At 39.1% G+C, this 19,245-nt stretch overlaps 1 protein-coding gene across 5 annotated transcripts in view; it reads right to left on the bottom strand.

The window, feature by feature from the left end:
- HOOK3 (hook microtubule tethering protein 3) overlaps positions 1 to 19,239 on the bottom strand; it is an 84,638-nt gene extending 65,399 nt beyond the window's left edge. For 4 of the 5 annotated variants that reach the window (XM_014882359.2, XM_088156628.1, XM_088156630.1 and 1 more), the window contains exons 1-2: positions 19,088 to 19,239; positions 5,560 to 5,645 (exon numbers count right to left, since the gene is read on the bottom strand). In XM_014882359.2, the coding sequence (XP_014737845.1) occupies positions 5,560 to 5,645; positions 19,088 to 19,144 (143 nt within the window). In that variant the 5' untranslated portion in view covers positions 19,145 to 19,239. The remainder of the gene's footprint in view (positions 1 to 5,559; positions 5,646 to 19,087) is intronic. The other variant, XM_014882362.2, reaches the window with a different exon arrangement.
- Positions 19,240 to 19,245: the final 6 nt, after the last annotated feature.

Below are 19,245 nucleotides of genomic sequence, written 5' to 3'. Positions count from 1 at the left end.
TTCTGAGCATAGATCCAAACACACAATCTCTAGCATTGGAAAACTTTCAGGTTTAGAAAGGTATTTGTGTATCAGTTGATTGCTGCCTACTATCTCAGTAGTACTGCAGATAAACAGGACTTTTCTTCAGAGCACAAGATACTTATGCAGTTGTTAATGCTCTGTCGCTTCATGTGATGTTTTCAGTGCTCATTTATACCATCTCCATCTTATTTTATATGCAAATTTTCCCTTATTTAAGCAATCATCTCTCTGCATCACAGATGCCAAGAGACAGAAATACTCTTCTGAAGAAAACCAACCCACAGAGCATGTAGTGTAACTCATGATTATTACTCATTTTAACAGTGGTACAGTAAGCTGCTTCAAAAACTTGTAATATACAAAATCACGGCTTTTATGTTTTGCATGTGTCAAAACATACACAGTGTGTTGCAACGTATAATATAACAAATGAATAATTCATTGAGAGGGGCACAATGCACAGATAACAAAAGGAAAAATATACCATTTCTTACATTTACCAAGGCCAGTGTAACAGAAGAAGAAAGAATTAAAACAAGAGGGACACCTGGTATTAAACAGTCTCCAGACTGGGATGAAAGGAAAATTTTAAAATGTATTATAAAACAAGAAATTGTACTATTCTAGGGATATCAGTAGACAGTGAAAACATAAGTAACATCAGTGCAAGCTACACAAAAAAAAAAAAGGATGTGATTCAGAAGCAAGCTATGGCACCTCTACCAGCACAAGCCACACAATTTTAGGCCAACAATCTACTAATAAAAAAACCTAAACATTTTCTTTTGCTTCCAGTCTTTACTCCTAGAGTACAACATTCATTAAAATAATCAATACTGAGTATGTACAGGCATTTTATTTCATTATACTTCACATCAATCCTAGTCAGAGGGACTAATGCTAGTCAGAAGGATCACCACATCTGATAAGAAACAATCTTACAGAATAACACACAGAATATAAGCTAAAGCATAGGCTGAATTTCTTCCAAGATAATACAGTTAGCACTAGAGAATTACATTCAATGCTACTTTAAGCTGAAATTCAAAGATAAAGTTTTAATGCCACAAAGGATGAAAATATCCTTTGGGAATTTACCAACACCTGTTTTTTAATAGCTGAGACTGTAAGTAAAACATTCATGCTTGGTTACATAAAACACATTTTTGCAATTTACTATCACGGACTACAGCAAAAGTGAAAAGTTTTTGAAGGTGACAGTAATTTCCTCTGCAGCTTTTCTTCTCACAGCTTCTTCCAGCAGTTTTGGTAAAGAAAATTCTGCTATATTTGTTGTGATGTCTGGAATTTACCTACAAATGGGCTGCTACTGTGAATGCAAAAATATTGAGAATGATGTACGAAAAATTAAGAACCATAGAAGAAACTGTCAGTCCCTTCCACTTGGCACAGCTGTTTTTTATCAGCTGATGAGCAAGCAATGTTCTTCCTCTTCTCTTTCCTCCTTTCTTTCTTTTTCTGACCATAAATCCTACAGTTCTGTTTTGGACAAATTTTATGTAGGTCTAAAACAACTAATTCCCTGAGCTAGGGATCTCTCAAAAACAGTTCCTCATGATGACTACATCTCCTATCTTCATAAGTACCAGTGGACTCTTGCTATGAAGGTAGATGTAAGGAAGAAAAATAGAAATAATAGAGTTCACTATTAAACCTTCAAGTTTTTTGGAAGAAATGCTATCATCACTCCTCTCTCTGGAAATATATCCAGGTCACTGGAACATCCCAACGCCTTTAAATTTTCATCAATGCTCTTCTTTACTGGATATATTAATCTGCTCTTTCAGCTATTTTTTAAACATTAATTTACTACAGTAAAATCCTGATGCACATGAAGTTGCCAGACTTCCTCTCCTTACCTTTACCTAATTAACGTCCCCTCTCATTGTTATTAGGCTCAAAGAACACATTCAAAAGAACCTTTAACAGGAAGCACCTATACTACGAAACACCCACAATTCAAGGAACAAAAATTACAAAAATAGTCATTTATCCTTAAATGCCATGAATGGCATTTAAGTTGTGTCAGCAGTCAAAACAACACTTTTATCCGTTGAAGACTTTTTGAGAGATCTTTATGTCAAAGACAACTATGCAAGTTTTCACTGCAAATGATATATCTGCAGTGACCTGGTGCTTTCAGGCTTGCTCTTTGCTATTAAACAACACTGCATGACTTTTCCAAATAACCTTAAGCATGCAGCTGTCTTCCTGCAAAAATTGCCTTCTACATGATTATCTTTCTTGGGACAGAGTGGGAACCCATGCTGCTAACACAAAAAGAAAAAAAAGGAAAAAAGCCTGCTCTAGACTTGCTTCGTATTGTTGAGCATGCCCTGACTCCCAGCAAAGTAGTCTTCCTGTTGTATCTCTTCAAAGGACCAAAAGGAGGATTTCACTGCTGGTGTTGAATTTGGTTTTGTTTTCAAGAAAGATTATTTTAAATGGCTTTGTCAACATGCTCCTGATCAGTTTTCTAGTCAGCTATACAAATGCTGATCCCTGTATTTGATCTATATTCCAAATTCATGTCCAGGGGAAAAAAAAAAAGTTTGGCTATTCTACAATCCTTGGTTTCTACTTCAAAAATCAATTAGACCAACCTTCTGTTACACTTCTTATCTTATACTACTTATCTTCTGTTTATTATGTTTTACAAAGAAAAACAAAAAAGCGGTATTTTCTCTCAAAGATTGTTCATGTTATCATTCCTGTCGTACAGTCCAAGGTCAGACTTCTGCTGCTCTTCAAAGTTTATCTCAAAAGGAATGCAGACAAGATTTAGCAATACTGTTGCCAAATTTCAGCATGAGAATATGGCTGTTCATTACATAAGTATGCAAAATGTTAAACCTGAAGCACACTATCATAAAGTAACATAGTTGAATACTAATTTTGGCATGTTCAAATTATTACATAAAGAAAATTATAAATTTTTTGGGTGATCGTTATATATTTTAAAATCATGCTACAGAAATGCAGTATTTGTGTTGTGTATTTATTTTAAAAGTATCAGTTCATCAGCTGAAAACAGTATCTCAGAACCACATGCTAAAATGTCAGGCTTGAAATATTTGACTATATTGAGATTTCCCTTTTCCCCTCATTATTCTTCCTATGAACTGGCTTCTCCTTCTCTCACTAGGAGGAAGGCTCCTCCTCCTGAGAATCTGAAACTACAGAACAGACTCAGTGCCCTCATAGCAGTTACAGCCCTAGGACTGTGTCAAACAATTCATCTGTGTTCAGTAAAACTGAGCCACACAACAGCACAAGAGGGAAGTGCTTAAACTAGCACAGGATGGAGGACCCTCATCTTCTGACTGACATCATCCAAGAAGGGCTCTTGCTTGCTAGGGGTTTGATTTCCTGGCATTGTTGAAAGACTGCTGAAGCTTGTCCAGCCCTTACATTATTACTCCTTCTGCTCTTCCACCCGGGCATGAGCTGTACAGCTCGGGAAATCTGCAAAGTGCCAAGTGTGATCATGCAGCTTTGGAAATTATGGTCAAGGCTCAAGTGGTGTTCTCCCCTGTTGCCCTGCTGCAGCTATTGAAGAGGAGGTTTGAGCAGCAGACAGATCCCACAGGTCAACAAACAGCTGTGATATAGTGTTGGCAACAAAGTTTGGTTACGATAACCTTTAAATCCTTTTGAAAGTAAGGACTGCTTGAAAGAGATTGGATCCACCAGACTATGGTGGGCAGACACCTCTTCACAAACAGGCTGGCCAAGGTGGTAAGAACAGTTTTACACAAGGAACAACAGAAAAAACAAACAATAGGTGACAAAGTAGAGGACTCTCTTGAAGAACTGGACTCTGTTGAACAACTAGGGGTGAGGAATGATATGAATAAGATACCTTGGAGCCAACGAAACAGGTCTGGGTAAAGTGGGATCATCCCAAGCATATGCACATAAATACAGAAAGGCCTAAAGAAGAACACTCTGGGGAAAGCTTCATTCATTTGGAATCAGAAAAACTGGATGCATACGTGGAGTGCTTGGGCACTGAGGCATGCAGTATGGAGAACAAATAGGAAGAATAAGGTCACAGTCTCACTGGGATCATGAAGTTGTGGTATGATGGCTGACATGCCAAGGCTGCTGCCATGAACATATACAGGCTCTTCTGGAAAAACAAGCTGAGAAGGCAGTGACAGAGAGACACTCTTCCTGCAACAGACCAGAGGGAATGCATGAGCTCTGTCTAAGGATGGATATGAGCCAGCTGAGAGATTACTGGCCAGAGTGACTAAGAAGATCAACATGGGTGACACAGGCTATAAACTGCCTGATCAGGATGACATCTTCATAGAAGAACTGATGAAGCATGACGGGGCTAACTGGATAGCAAGGTGGGCTGAAAAATAGCTGAAATGCTAGGCTCAAAGATTTCAGAAGCATAAAATCCAGCCGGAGGCCAGTTCACAAGCAGCATATCCAAGGGGTCAGTACTATAAAACGTCTTAAATAGAAATCTAGATGATGGGACAGAGGGCAATTTTTCATATAATAAAAAAATGGAAGCAGTATTTGATATACCTGATAGCTGCATTGCCATTTAGGAGAAATTCAACAAGCTGGAAAAACAAGCTGAGAGGAACCTTACACATTTCAGAAAAGCTAAGTGCAAACAAACCCTATTGACCAGTATATACTGAGGGCCAGCTGGTTGGAAAACAGCTTTGCAGACAAGAAACTAGGCAGAAACCACGTGCAACACACTCCAGCAATGTGTCCTTGCAGCAAAAAAGGCCAACAACAATGTGAGCTGTATTGAGAAGATCGCTGCCAGCAGGCCAAGGGAGGTACTGCTCAGATCTGTTAAAACCAGATCTGATTTGCTGCATCCAAGACTCCTCAGTAAGAGAGACACCTGGACATACATGAAATTAAGCAAAGGGCAATTAAGATGATCATCAGACTGAAGTTTCTGTCAAATGAGGTGAGACTGAGTGAGCTGTGTTTGTTTAGCCTCAAGAAGAGAAGGCTCAGTAGGATCTTACCAATCCTGTGTAAAAATAACCCGATGGTTCCTTCTTCTTTATACCCTCACATAATCTCAGTGGTGTCAGGTGAACAGACAAGGGTAGTGGAAACAAACTTAAAAATACTTGCAACTGCAAACAACTAAATTGACGGTTCCATTCAGTTTATCATTGAAGCCTTATTACATTTATACAAATTAATTTTAATTTTTCAGGGCCAATTACCTTACTGAAATCACTGATTTCAATTTTAAGTGTGAATCTGTAAGTTTAGTTTTAATTCAGCTTACTTTCCAGTAAGTTCACTTGCATAAACTCTTCTCTCAAACAAAACTTTTTGTTTTTCATTTAAGATATTTATCTGTAAACTACAGAGAAGAAATCACTAGTCATGTTCCAGTTTAAAGTACTGTTAAAGCTACATCCTTAGGGAATTCCAGCCACAGTAAAACACATGGAAATATATTTTAAAAGTACAGTAAAAAACCTCTATATTTAATTCATTACATAAATAATTACTTACATTTTTTGAAGAACCTGGGCCATCACAACCCCACTCGTTAAATCTTCCACGGTCTGGCATGGTGCCTCTACATTAAATGTTTGAATCTGTGGGAGAAAGGAAAAAGTTACCTTTGTTTCCTCCAATGTCAAGGAATTTTCAAAAGCTTGAAAAAGACCGCTACCAAATAGAATAAACTCCACACATTTAGTGTACATGTTACGTTTAAAAAGTTTATATTTAATAGCCATCAAAGAAACGAACAGAGCTCAGTATCCTTGTTTTCTCAATAAACTACTATAGAAACCAGTATTGCATTCTCCAAAAGGAAACTTTTTACTGCATTTTCTACTTTCTGAAAATCATCAGAGCATTCAAGTACTTCCATATATTCATGTGTATATATTCAAGTACACCCTCTCAATCAACAAAGAAACTCAGTTTTTAGAAGGAACACTGATCACACAGGACGCTCATCAGCTCCCCACAAAGATGAAATGTAGATTGACATACATATTCCAAACTTGAGTATTTCCTACAAGCAGATGGAAGAACACAATGCTGCTAAACCCTAATTGGTCTGTACACTACTAGAATTTTGAATATTTCATGCTACTGTATTAACACAGTGACAGGTACCACAGTCCAGAGCAAAAATCTTTCCTTCCTTGCTCTCTTGGTGAGAAGAATCAGTCCACTTCAGGACAATCTTTTTAACTGGTTTAAGTTATTTGACAATTGACTTTAAAGTAACATTGTTTTTAAACGACATAAATGAGTTTGCAACAATCATTTTGATGGTAATTTGCAGGGTATCTGCCTAGTGCTCTCTGCTACTATCCTCCTCCTAGGGGAAGCTTGGGTATATTTGTAGAAAGCACTACTCATGCATACAAGGGATAAGACAGTCTGCAAGAGCACTTGCAGTTCAGAGTACAGAAATGTAAGATACATTAATTATTTTTTCTGAACATAATGTACAACCATTCATGCTTTAGTGGAATTTGAAAGAGTATCCGTGGTTAGCCATTTCCCAATAAATACCCTTCATATGTGTGTATTACAATCAAAGGCAATTCATATTGCAGTGGGAAATTTTGAAGGTCTTTCTCTGAGAAGGCTGTCAAAAAGTCAAGTGCACAATAGCCAGATTCTCCTCACACCTTCGGAATAGTTATAAGCATTCTTGGTCATGTAAGTTACAATAAGTCATGTAAACACTCTAGCAATGCCATTTAACATTAATTTGGAGTGCAGGCACCCAGGTGAATTTTCCCTTTTTTTTCCTTTATTCTGGAGAAAAAAACTAACACTCAACTAGGAAAAAAAAGCAATTACATCCATGAAGAGTCAAAAAATTGAGCTCTCAGAGCATGTTTCCTGATCAAGTTCAAGTGTGACCAGTCAATAGTAACGAATTATGTCCATGTCCCAAAAGCAAACCAATAAATTACAGAACGGCATATAAAACAGACAGAAGTGACTTCTGATTCAGATTTTCTTACAGCATGGTCTGAGGTACTTAAAAAACCCCTACAGCTGCTTCTCCAGAAAATCAAGAAGCCATCACAGATTGTCAGAACACTAGGTGAAAATCAGAGTGAGTGGGTGATGAAAAAAACCCATGCATGAAAACACAATTTAACAGGATATAACACTGAATTGCTATTTTGCCAGAAAATTGAATTTACCAGTAGTCTGTGATTTGCAGCAACCCTGTTGAAGGAATAAAGATACAGCTCTGAGTCCCCAGCTCAGGAAACAAGAAATAATACTTTACAGCTACAACAAAAAGGATTGCAATGGCATTATGGATGCTTATGCTTGAAGAAGTTCAAGATGCTAAGATAAAATTATCAAGCATAGACAATGAAAATGTTTTTTCTAATTTTGCATATTATAGGTTTAAATAATGAAAATTGAAATCACTGTACTGCACAAGAGTCAAATCAAAAAATCACTTAAGAACTATACTGTTACAGTTTTTTAGAAGTAGACAATGTTAAATGTTCTTTGCAAATAAGCAACATAATTAGGGTCTTCAGAGTGCAAACTAACTAGGATATTTTGTAATTTGATATATGAAACACTTCTTTGACTAAATAAAAGCATATGTAGATGATAGCACTACAGTGATGGTCAAAGAAAGATGACTAAGCCTATTTCCAAACACAGAAAAACAAGATGCACATTCTCTGTTGCTTTGTGTATAATTTTATCATCATACTTCCCCAAAACTTTACATAGAATAAAGGTCAAAATTGTCATTAAGATTCAGGTAACCTATCTGAACTCGTTCTTCCTCACATAGACACACATGCAAGATTGCCATTGAGGAAAATAATGTTTTTCATAGTTAGAGATACAAGAACAGAAAGAAAGACTTAAACTAATGTTACTTTCATCTTCATACACATTTAAATTTTATAATAAATGTCTTTGCTTTTATATTTCAATTGTGTCAAATTTATGCTGCAAAACATTTATAAAAATCTTTAAAAATAAAGAACTATATGCTTTTCATATCCTTCAGAGATATGAAAGTAACAAATTTTCTTCAAAAAACCTTAACAAAATAGCTTTTCAAATTTACATCAAGGTTAAACTCCTATACCATTGCCAGGTCTACAATATGCTAAACTCGTCTAGGAAAGTAAGAGTTCATTTTATAGGAGGGAGAAAATTATAGGAATGTGGCAAATGATAAGAATGTTGCAAGACACAGAGTTCCAGCTATTGAGACAAAGAAGCAAATTTTTGCGTGTGTGCCTCTAAACAGCTATTCAGTAACAGCTGTTAAAACACTGCTCTTCCTGTGCATTGTGATGTATCTCCTTGTGAAAGACTTCTCTCCCTTCCTCCAGGAACTGCTCCTCTGCTCCTAATTCTCGAGTGCCTGCAATGCAGTCCTCATTGTGAGTTCCACAACACTGAAAATGAATTCGTGTTTGCTGTTGTGATTATTGGAGTTCTTTCCCCAGTTCTTAAACCGATGTATGGAGCCTGTACATCATGTCTGTGGGTACACAACAATCAAGATCAAGGCCAAGTGCTGCACCTGAGCTGGGGCAACCCCCCTTTGAACACAGGCTAGGTGATGAACAGATCAAGACCAGCCCTGAAGAGAAGGAGTTGGGAGTGCTGGTGGATGAGAGGCTGAACATCAGTCAGAAACATGCATGGCCAGCAGGTTAAGGGAGGTGATTTCCCCCCCTCTACTCCTCTCTCGTGAGACCTCACCACTCTTAGTACTATGTCCAGCTCTAGGGTCCTTCGTACAAGGAAGACACAGACATATTGGAGCAGGCCCTGAGTAGGGCCTTCTTCCTATGAGGAACGGCTGGAGAGCTGGGGTTGTTCAGCCTGGAGAAGAGAAGGCTTCAGGGAGACCTCACTGTGGCCTTTCAGTACTTAAAGGGAGGATGGACACACTTTTTAATAGGCCCTGTAGCAACGAGAAAAGCAGTAACTGTTTTAAATTGAAAAATCATATATTCAGACTAGATAAGGAAGAATTATTCTATGATGAGGGTGGTGGAACACTGGACGAGAGAAGAGGTAGACCCCATCCCCAGTAAGGTTGGGCTAGGCTCTGCACAACCTGATCTAGCTGCAGATGTTCCTACCCAAAGCCAAGGGGTTGGACTACTTGACATTTAAAGGTCCCTGACAACAGAAAGTATTCTATGATCCTATCACACAAGACTCTGAGGAAAAGAAAGGGAAAAACCCCAGCCACTTGGGTCTATCACTAGGTCTAGCAGGCCTTCACATCTTCCATCAACTATTATGCAATGAGAGAAAAGGTTTCTTTCTGATATATATCTCTGATCCACATGGACATGAATAGCCAATTCTTATACAAACCTTAGAATAAGAATTAACAGGTGACTGTTACAATGCAAAGGAGGCTATCACTGGGGACTAAATAATTGCTTCAGAAAGACAATACCTTAGAAAATATGAGTTACAGTTCCCGATGACATACATGACTAGTGAGGATTTGTTAGCTGCTAGGGATAGGATGCAAAAACATATTGAATGAAAAATACTTTTGATATGAAGGTCAGTGAACTGGACAAACACTCAATTGTCAAAGACAGTAGGTGAAAACCAGGATAAAAACGTGACAGGGAATCCTGCATCCCATGAAACCTGATGAGAAAAAAAAAAAAGAAGTAAAAAACAAAGCAAAGCAAACTAATTCCACCTCAAAGACAAAAAAAATTTAAATGACCTCTTAACACTAAGGGATAATGAAAGATTTGCTCTTTGCACAGTGATTATATATATAGCTTGTTTTCTATTAATGATGCAGTTATGTAATAAACCTTCTAAGTTTCTTCTGTAATAATACCTGAAATTGTCATTAGTGGTTCTTAGCAGATAAAATACTGTGTGACTGGTTACCTTAAGCATGAACACAACAAACAGTAACACCCAGTTTCTAACTTATCCAAGCAAAGCACTCCCCAGTCACTGCTGGAGGATAAACTGAGCATAGGTCCACAAATCATGACCAACCTGCTTGTTTCTGTCAGTTTTGGCACTCTCTTTCCCTCTACTTATCACTATCATTATTATTAACAGTTATTATTATTATTAGCATATTTAGCACTGTTATATTCATTATTAGTACTATTCTATATTTATTTCTAGCCTATTATTAATATTATTATTATTGTTGTGTTATTTTAATGATTAAATTTTACTTATGTAAACCTGCTAGGTTTTGTGATCCTTAATTCCCAGCAAGGGTTAAACCATGACACTACGACTTTAGAATTATTTATCCACTATTTTCCTGTGTTTTTGGAACTGACTATGCAAGCTTACAGCTGGTTGCTATGCAGAGCCAAGAGCAACGCCATGCTACTACAAAAGAAACAAATCAGAGAGACAAGACAGAGAGAAAGTGGCTGTGAAAGGAGACCAGAAAGGAACCAGCCTCACTGGGTTGGATGCAGAGAGCATACTGGCAGAGAAGAATAAGGTGGGTTGGATACTTTAGTCCTTTTACATTAATCCTCTATTACCTACAATATCTGCAATATAACTAAAACAACATTTACTCAGCTTCATGCCTGGAGGAAACCAGGATATCAATTCTTTTCACAACAGCGAGATAATTAAGTGATAACACACAGTAGTTCTTCCTCAGATGTAAAATTATTGTATTGAGACAGTCCTTTCAAATTAGAAATGAATTCCCATTCTAAAAGCCTCTTTTCCTTTTGGATAACCTTAAGGTTCCTTTGCCCATTTTTCTCCTCACAAATGGAGGACTGCTGCTGCTGCTATCTTCTGTCTGCATAGTCATGGCATAAGCTGTTTTTTCATGCTTTTCAAGACAACAACAGACTGCATGAAATAAACAATAGGGAAACATATTTTCTAGTAAGCAACAGCTTTATTCCAAGATTTGAATTTGTGAATGTTGCCACTGATTTTCAGGTTGTCAAGACTTTCATTACTACAATCTCAAAAGTTACTTGGCAGTCCAACTGTAAGGTTAGCCACTGAATTAGCTCAACAATGAAATGACAAGGTTCCTACATTACTGGCTAAGATGGGGATTCTTTTGGGGAAGGACTTGAATCTTAATTTTTTATTAATTTGCCTCTCATTTTATGTATATCGTGTTTAACCACAAATATGTGAATGGGTTAAAGCCATAAAATATATCGATCAAAGTACTTTATTCAAAGTGACACTCTTTCAGATATTAAATATTTCCTTTGCAGAAACACAATGCAGAAAGCAGAAGACACACCTTGACTAAAGCTTACTTACTAAATGACTTCAGAGATGAGAGAGCCACGACAGCACAAAACAGTTACTACTGCACTGTCTTGGCATTGCCACTAAATTGCTGCCAACAGACGTGTTCAAGTATGATAAATTATTAAAATACAACAAACAGAATCTCAAGTCTGAATGCTTTTAGGTTTAACCACTTCAGAAACATTAATGAGAGGATAAGCCAACCTACCAATTCCTGTTGTGAAAATGAACGTATTCCTATTTTCAGTTGAAAGCCAGACGAGCCAACTGGAGAAAAAGAATTCTAAACACTATTTGTAATGAAGATAAAATGAAGATATACAATACATAATAGGAAGACCTAAAGCAGCACCATAAACCAACAGTTCTTTCCAAGCCTTCATCTATCTCATCATGTTTTATTTAAAAGTAGTATATATCAGTCAATACTTTCTCTTTTCAAACTACAAGATAAAAAAAATTGTCAAACATTAAATCAATGGACCCACATTTCTAGGATACCTACGTTCACACTTCACCAAGCACCAATGAATTTTAGAAAGCTTCAGAAGTGCCTTTTAAGACTAGAAGTATCTTACGGAAAAAATCCAATCCAAAACACAAATCGTAGGATTTCCAGGAACCAGCAGCTTCCTCCACTAATCAGACAGCAAAAAAATTCCAGCTCTATGCCCAGAAGAAACAAAATAACACACTTATAATGATGTCATATTAAACACAGAAGTAGGATATCTTCTACCTTCAGCACTCTGACTCACCTAGAAGCCTAGATGGCAATCCAGCCCATAGAATTGGGACACATGAAGTTTCACCAAAGAAGGATAATGAAACTTCTATGAAAGTAGGTGTTCAATGCAAATACAAATAGCAGAAGAGTGCTCAATGAACAAAAGAGTGAAATTATTTTTATTCTGAATGAAGATGGCTAGACTACTAGAAGCCTGAACAACATCATGCAAATGTGCCCAAATGGATCCATACTAAAATAAAGAACAGGCAACAAGACTTAGCATTTATGTGAGGGCACAGGGCCAAGTAAAGTCAATTAACTTCCTGACTACTGGCTAGCTAGAGAAACTTTCCAAATTTATACATATTTCTAATCTTACTTAAACAAAAACAAAACAAACAAACAAAAAACCAAACAAAAAGCAAACAGACCAAAAATACACTAAAAAACCAATAAGCAGTAAACAACAGATTCTAGCTTTCCCCTTGCAAAATACAGAAGAATAACAGTTATTTAAAGCCTGCACTTCCAAGCCTTGCAGCTGTAACTCAGATGAGAAACAGACTCTATTGACAGGTAAAAAATAGAGTTCTCTTCCCCAAAAGCACAGAAGATGAATACAAGAACACTAAGTTCTACTGAAATATCATCTGCACAAACTTTCTGATAAGTGTGGAAACACAGGCTTTCACAGGATCACATGAGTAAGAAAAATTTTGCAGCTAAAAGATAGGATTAAGAGAAAGCTGGCACTAAGTTTTCACCAGGTTAAGAAACTTCAGACTTAACAGATATATAGTACACCACTAAAACTGGCATATCTTGCACTTCCAGTCTTTCCTTTTCCTTATTTATATTTCAACAATTACTCGAACTTCACTGAATTCTGTACAGAATGAGGCTTTTCAGAGGCTGACCAAATTCCATGATTTCTTAAAAAAAGGCAGTAGCCACCATGTAACAGGCAGCCATCCTTTGACATTGTCCACAAAACAAAATCATTAACCCTGCCAGAGTGATCAAGTCATGCTGCGCTTTTCTTCCTAGCCATAAAAGGGACAGTAGAATTAATAAAACCAAAACCAAACACGCACACAAAAACCACACAAAAATAAACCAAGAAACAAAAAACGACACAAATTCTGTTGCAGTTAATCACACACTTCTTTCTACTTATTCCTACACTGAAGTGAAACTATGGATACCTTGCTGCCATGGCAAATAAGTTCCCCCAAAGATTTACCTCACATAATCGTGAAATGTAGAAAAGCTGTAATTCGTTTAATACTTTGCAACACTGCAGTGAATAAATTACAGATGCTCATTTCCCTGTTGTCCCCAAAACATAAATCATGTGGGGTTAAATATGCATTACTTGTTTAAGTATCTTAGCTTAAAATGGGAGGTCCACAAAGGATACAAAGCACTACACTTCCAGGATGACACACGTTTGCAAAGAAGCTTGCAGCTAAATGGCATGAAAGAGCCCTAGGAATTCCAGGGCTAAAGCACATTATCATCAGATTTACAATGCACCTTCTTGTGCAATACTTGCTCCACTACCTGCACCACTTCAAAAACATTTCCTGTGTGCCTCCTTGAAATGCTCCCATCCCTTTGTGGCCCCAGCTAGTCCTCTGAAACAACTCCAGCTTTGTATCCATTCGGAAGTTTCTGCCTGCCACAGGCAGGAGTGGAGTCGCTGGCTGGACTCTCCCACGCTTAACCTTAGAGAGCTTTTTCCTTCACCGAAACCCTTCTCCTTTCGATGCTGCCTCTTTGTTCTCTGCCCTGAATGAGCAGTACTAAGGAACTTACAGGAGGGAATGATTTAAGTCACGTATGGCAAAGGCAGACAGAAGAACAATACAAGCATACTCTGCAGGGCAGGAAATCACAACCAGTGGTTAAGTGAAAGAGTTAATCTCTCTCCCTTTCCGGTATGGCAGGACCCACCAGGCTGTTGTCGACAAAAGCCGCAAGGACACTGCTACTCTTTTTCCCTCATTTCCAACCATGCATTCCTGCTGTAACCTTGTGCTAGTGTTAGTTGCCATGTGGCAAATAACCTCGCTGTTGTTTGGGGGTTTTTTTAAGCAATCACTAGGACTTGCAAATTAAATTGATTAAACAACCCTAGATTTAGGTTCTGAAGCTGGGCATTTAACAAACCGAATTTAGGCACAGACCTTTCTAAACGACCACACTAAAGAGTCAGCCAAGAAAGGAGAGAGCAGCAAGTGCAATTGTGTAGTAGGAGAGAGAGGAGAGGCCCACGGCTCAACTTCAATGTCTGCAATTGCTGTAAAGAAGTCAAATACATTGCAGCAAAGATTTCTAATGGTCCAGGAAGAACAGAATGACAGAATATTATCTCAAAGTTTACAAGCCCCAAAGTGTCACAATTAAGACAGGCAGTTGTGCAAAATTCAGTTTGACTTCATATCTTTGAAACAGCTGTGTTTAAGTATTTCAGAGAATACAGAAACAGGTTTCTCTCCACACCTCCCACTTTGAGATTAACAAGCTAACAGAAAAGTTGTTTCCTTTACACTCTAAGGTTCACAGTTCCTGGCAGCAAAGTCTGTTTCTTCTCCAAGCAACATCTCTCAACCCCTCACCAAAATATGAGGGGGCAGAATTGGGAGCTGAAATTGAGCAGATAATAAATTACATTGAAATGTTTTTTTTTCTTCAGAGAACTACTGTAAATGTACAGTATAGTTGTATAGAACAACTCTTCAGGAAGGAGAAAATAGAAAAAAACCCCCAGCATTTAGGACGAGAATGAAAATCTAACAGCGTCAAAATGCACACTTGATGAATAATGCCTGCACCTCCAAATTCTGAGTTCAGTCTATCTTTCTCAGATTGACTTAAAAGATGGGGAGGATGGCAAGAAACATATACAAACCATACCCTATTACCTTTAATTATTGTACTCCTATGTTATCAGCCTATCACTCGTACTTCAATATAATCTTGAAGAGAAGCTCCTGTTTCTCCTGCTTGACTTCTCGGCAATATATTAAAATAATCTCTACTACCCAATAATAGTGCTAGACACTCTAGCTCCTTCAAACACGGTGAATGTTACACAGAATATCATAGTCAGATAACTATCCCTTTAAAAGCTGGAGCAACAGATTCATTACTCTCTTAGTGAGAGGTCATCGAATATTAAAAAAGGTTGCTCAGCCTACTGGTCTTTCATATTAGTTACATGGGCTGTGATCTGCCAGGTTCCTCAGGCCATATTCCATGAATGCTGACAAGCTCAAGTTGTTTTTGCCCTCTGAACAGCAACACATTGTATTCAAAGAGAATAGTTTTCTTGATTCACTGTCATCAGCAGCACAACCAGCCACTCCTGAAATATGTTTTTTTCAAGAGGTAAGACATGCTTATGCAACCATATTATCCTAAGAAAATGAAACTCTACAACTTTGTGGTCAGTGGCTAAAGGAGTGGAAGAAGAAACAATGTAAACAGGCATAGCTGAGAAGAGTACTTAAAAACACAAAGATACAAGGATCGAGAACAGCATAATCTAAAAATAATATAACTGGACAACAGGGAAAAACAGCCTCCCTAGTAAATTCCTCCAGTAATTTTCTATTGCAGTGCCTATCAAGCATTTGCAAGCAGCCTTTTTGAGGAATCTATTTCAGTAGTTGGTCACATGGCCTCTATATTTCTTACCACCACAGAAAAATCCTTACAATTGGGGATACACCACGACACAGAAAACAGAGATACACTGTACTGAGGAGATTTTTCAGTCAAAAAGGGGGAGAAGTCAAAGGATTCATATCACATAAATGACCAAAGTGCTTATAAAATGGAGGATGTTGAAACAGGAACCGTGCAGTGTTTAGAAAGCTCTCACTTATCACAAGAAGTTTTTAACAGAAACTTTGTTTGGCCTTGAGGATTGGAAAAGAAAGCAAACAGGCAAGATGCAGCCTGGTGGAGGCAGCACATCTTAAAATAAGAGATATTTATCATAATGAAAGAAAGTTCATGACATCTCCACATCAACTTACTACTTACAACCACTTACCAGCAACCTCTCTGAAGAATCCTCCTGTTTACATACCAATGCTAAACAATCTTTTCAGTATCATATCTTAGCTGTATGCTAGAAAAGAAAACTTCTCAGGTTACATACCAAAAGCCTGTAGCCACCACAATGATTTCAGACACGTTAAAGTGCAACTGGCACAGGCACATTTGACAGCTCTCCACATTTTATTAAATGCCTCACCTGTGTATCTAAGTTGAGAGTGCTCCTGACACTACACACACACACACCCCAAACCGAACACCAAAAACGTATGTGCTCATATGTGAACCAGTCTTAACTTCTCAACAGAAGTTGTCAATCTCTGTTAGATATGCTGAAACAACTTTAGTATTATTGCAGGTGTACCTCACAGTCACCTTTTTCTAAACTGCCTTGACTGAACTGCATCTTGGATAACAATCCTACAGTGTGTAGGATAGTCTCAGAGGAGGTTTGTGGGAGATTTTTGGTAGAGCAACAGTTCTACAATTACAGTAGGTTGCAAACACTGCTAAAGTGCAAATATCAATTTTGAGGGACCAGTACTTGGCCTCTAGTCCTTTGTGCAGTTTTGCACAAGTTGCCACTACTGCGCCTGTTTCAAAATAACATCATGGTCACCTGCTAAAGTGGTAGGAAGAGAAAGCTCACCCAGGTGTTTAAAATCCTGAACAAAAATTATTTAGTGATGACACTGCCAAGAGAGGAGAAAAATAGACAAGAATTACAACCCGAACTAAAGCCTAACAACAGAAACGGGTATTGGCAAAATATTAAAAAATAAACCAAAACATATTCAGAGGTCAGCTTGCTCCAGCTTAAACACAGCAGAAGAGCAATCATAGGCATGAAAGTTAAAAGGCCTAAGTGATATTCTCCTTAATTAAAATCATGAGTTGGCAAAGGGAGGAGCACTTTCTTCTCATCCTATATCCATCTGAACAAACATTCAGTTTAGACCAAACAGGTTCTCAGACTTGCAGAAAGCCTTATCTATTCAAAACACAGACAAACCAGTTCAAGCACTTCTGTATGAATGTTAAGCAAGCAACCTGGGAAGCTGAACCAGTTCTAACGAGCAGACAGCTTCTCTGCCATAATGGGAAATGACTGACCTTCTCAGATGTGCCTAAACTGTTATTAAGACAGCTCTACCCTCCTATCTAAATGAACGGTTTCCCAAGAATCATTATGGGACTTGAGAGAAAGCCAAGCAACAAAAGCATCTTCTTTACACACAGTCAGTTCCACTGAGAAACAAAAAACTTCACTGCCTCTTCTGCAAGTTTCATGTATCCTGGAATAAAGTCACCTTTCTCCATTTTTTAAATTGAGTCTGTTTCAAAGCCACATTCCCACATATATGATGAAACTGTAAAAATAACCCATAACTTCATACATTCGTCTCAGAATCAAGCTGAATCATTTGAATATTTTTTAAGATGATTTACTATTTCTGCTAACCAAAAGAGATGCAGCTAGTCTCCTCATTAGGTCAGTATCTGAGAAGTGCAAAGGGCCCATTACTACAGACAGGACCAGGCTGCACTGGGTACGTATAGCTTCACAAGTGCAGATTATAAAGACTGAGCCTCTCACTCAGCTTTTCTTTGCCAGTATTAACACACATCGACTTCCTCAAGACAGCATGGAAAGCTAAAAGCAAGACAACTGGCCAAAACTTGTCAATAGCAAAGATGGAAAAGTTGGCAGGAATGTGAAGGAAAGAGAAACTAGCTGACTTATTCCAGAGCTGTATGAGGCACTTCCCCAAGAACTTCTTCCCCAAAATTGCTCCCTTCTATACTTTCCAGGCCACTTGCTCACCTCTAACAATAAATTCATTTCTATTACTCGTCCTTTTTGACTTTCATTGAGAAATGTGACCTGTTATTCCCCAGGAACTTATTCATCACCATCAGAGCTTCAGTCAGCTCTGACTTCTCATGGAAAAAATTTCTGAAAATTTCTGTTTCGATTCAACAATCAGCTGTATTGCACTGTTTCATATTCTAGGTAATTACTTGGCAATTTTGAGTATAGAGGGGGGAAAAAACTCAAACCAGCCCCAAATCAAAATCCAGTGGTTTCAAACAACTGACCAATAACTCAGCTACTACAGAAATACAAGTTCCATGTCTGTGTCTAGTCATTGCTCAGATTACAGGTAGCTGCAAACCCAGGTTTAATGGCCCCTACATTTTGGCTGGTTTTTGAGTGACAGCATAACAAGACATTTTTGGAAAAAAGCTGCAAACAACGAAGTGCTATGAAGTAATTTTTATCATAAGATCATAGAATCATACAATGGTTAGGCCTGGAAAACCATCTGGTTCCAACCCCCCTGCCATGAGCAGGGACATCTTCAGCTAGACCAGGTTGCTCAGAGCCCCATCCAATTCGGCCTTGAACATTTCCAGGGATAAATATATCACCTCTTAAGTTGATACTGTAAAATCCTCGACCTCATCAGTGATTTCTGTCTCTTGAGAGTTAAGCACCGCTTAAAAACAGAGAAAAACAATCATGCGGAAATGCAAGTTTTTGATCAGAAAGGCGGCCTTGCTGGTCAGAGAACGACGGGCGGGTGCGAACAGCGGGGTACTGACATGCCGACAGCACAGCAGGGACAAGGACCAGAGCCACGGTCTGCAGCTCGCCCGCCCAGCCCGGGCGCACCTGGGGGCGCTCCCGCGCCGGCCCCCCGGCCCTTTGTTCCCCCGCTGCAGGGGCAGCGTTCAGGCGGAGCACGGCCCTGCCCAAGCACCCCCGGAGCGCCAAGATAGGGCATAAACAAACCAAGGCCGCGCCGCCGGGGCGCCGCCGGGGCTCCGCCGACCCCGGCCCGGGCGCGGTGCGGGCCGCGGGGCCTCTATCGCCGGTGCGAAGCCGCGGCGGGGCGGGAGCCGCCCGGCGCCGCGGCCCTGAGGTGCGGCCCAGCTCGGTGCGGGCGGGCAGCGCGCACTCACCCAGGTGAGCAGGCTCTCGCCGAGCTCGGCGCGCTCCAGACTCTCCACGTTGAACATGGCGGGGCTGCGGGGCCGCGACGGGGTCGGTACCGCCGGTCCCGCCCCGCCCCGTCCCGGGCCGGGCGGTGGCGCCGACACGTCACCGCGCCCTGACGGAC

The sequence above is a fragment of the Sturnus vulgaris genome, chromosome Z (assembly GCF_052056855.1).
Source record: "Sturnus vulgaris isolate bStuVul1 chromosome Z, bStuVul1.hap1, whole genome shotgun sequence".
Lineage (NCBI taxonomy): Eukaryota > Metazoa > Chordata > Aves > Passeriformes > Sturnidae > Sturnus > Sturnus vulgaris.
The sequence above is the reverse complement of the archived record's forward strand: the minus strand, read 5'-3'. Positions and strand labels throughout refer to the sequence as shown.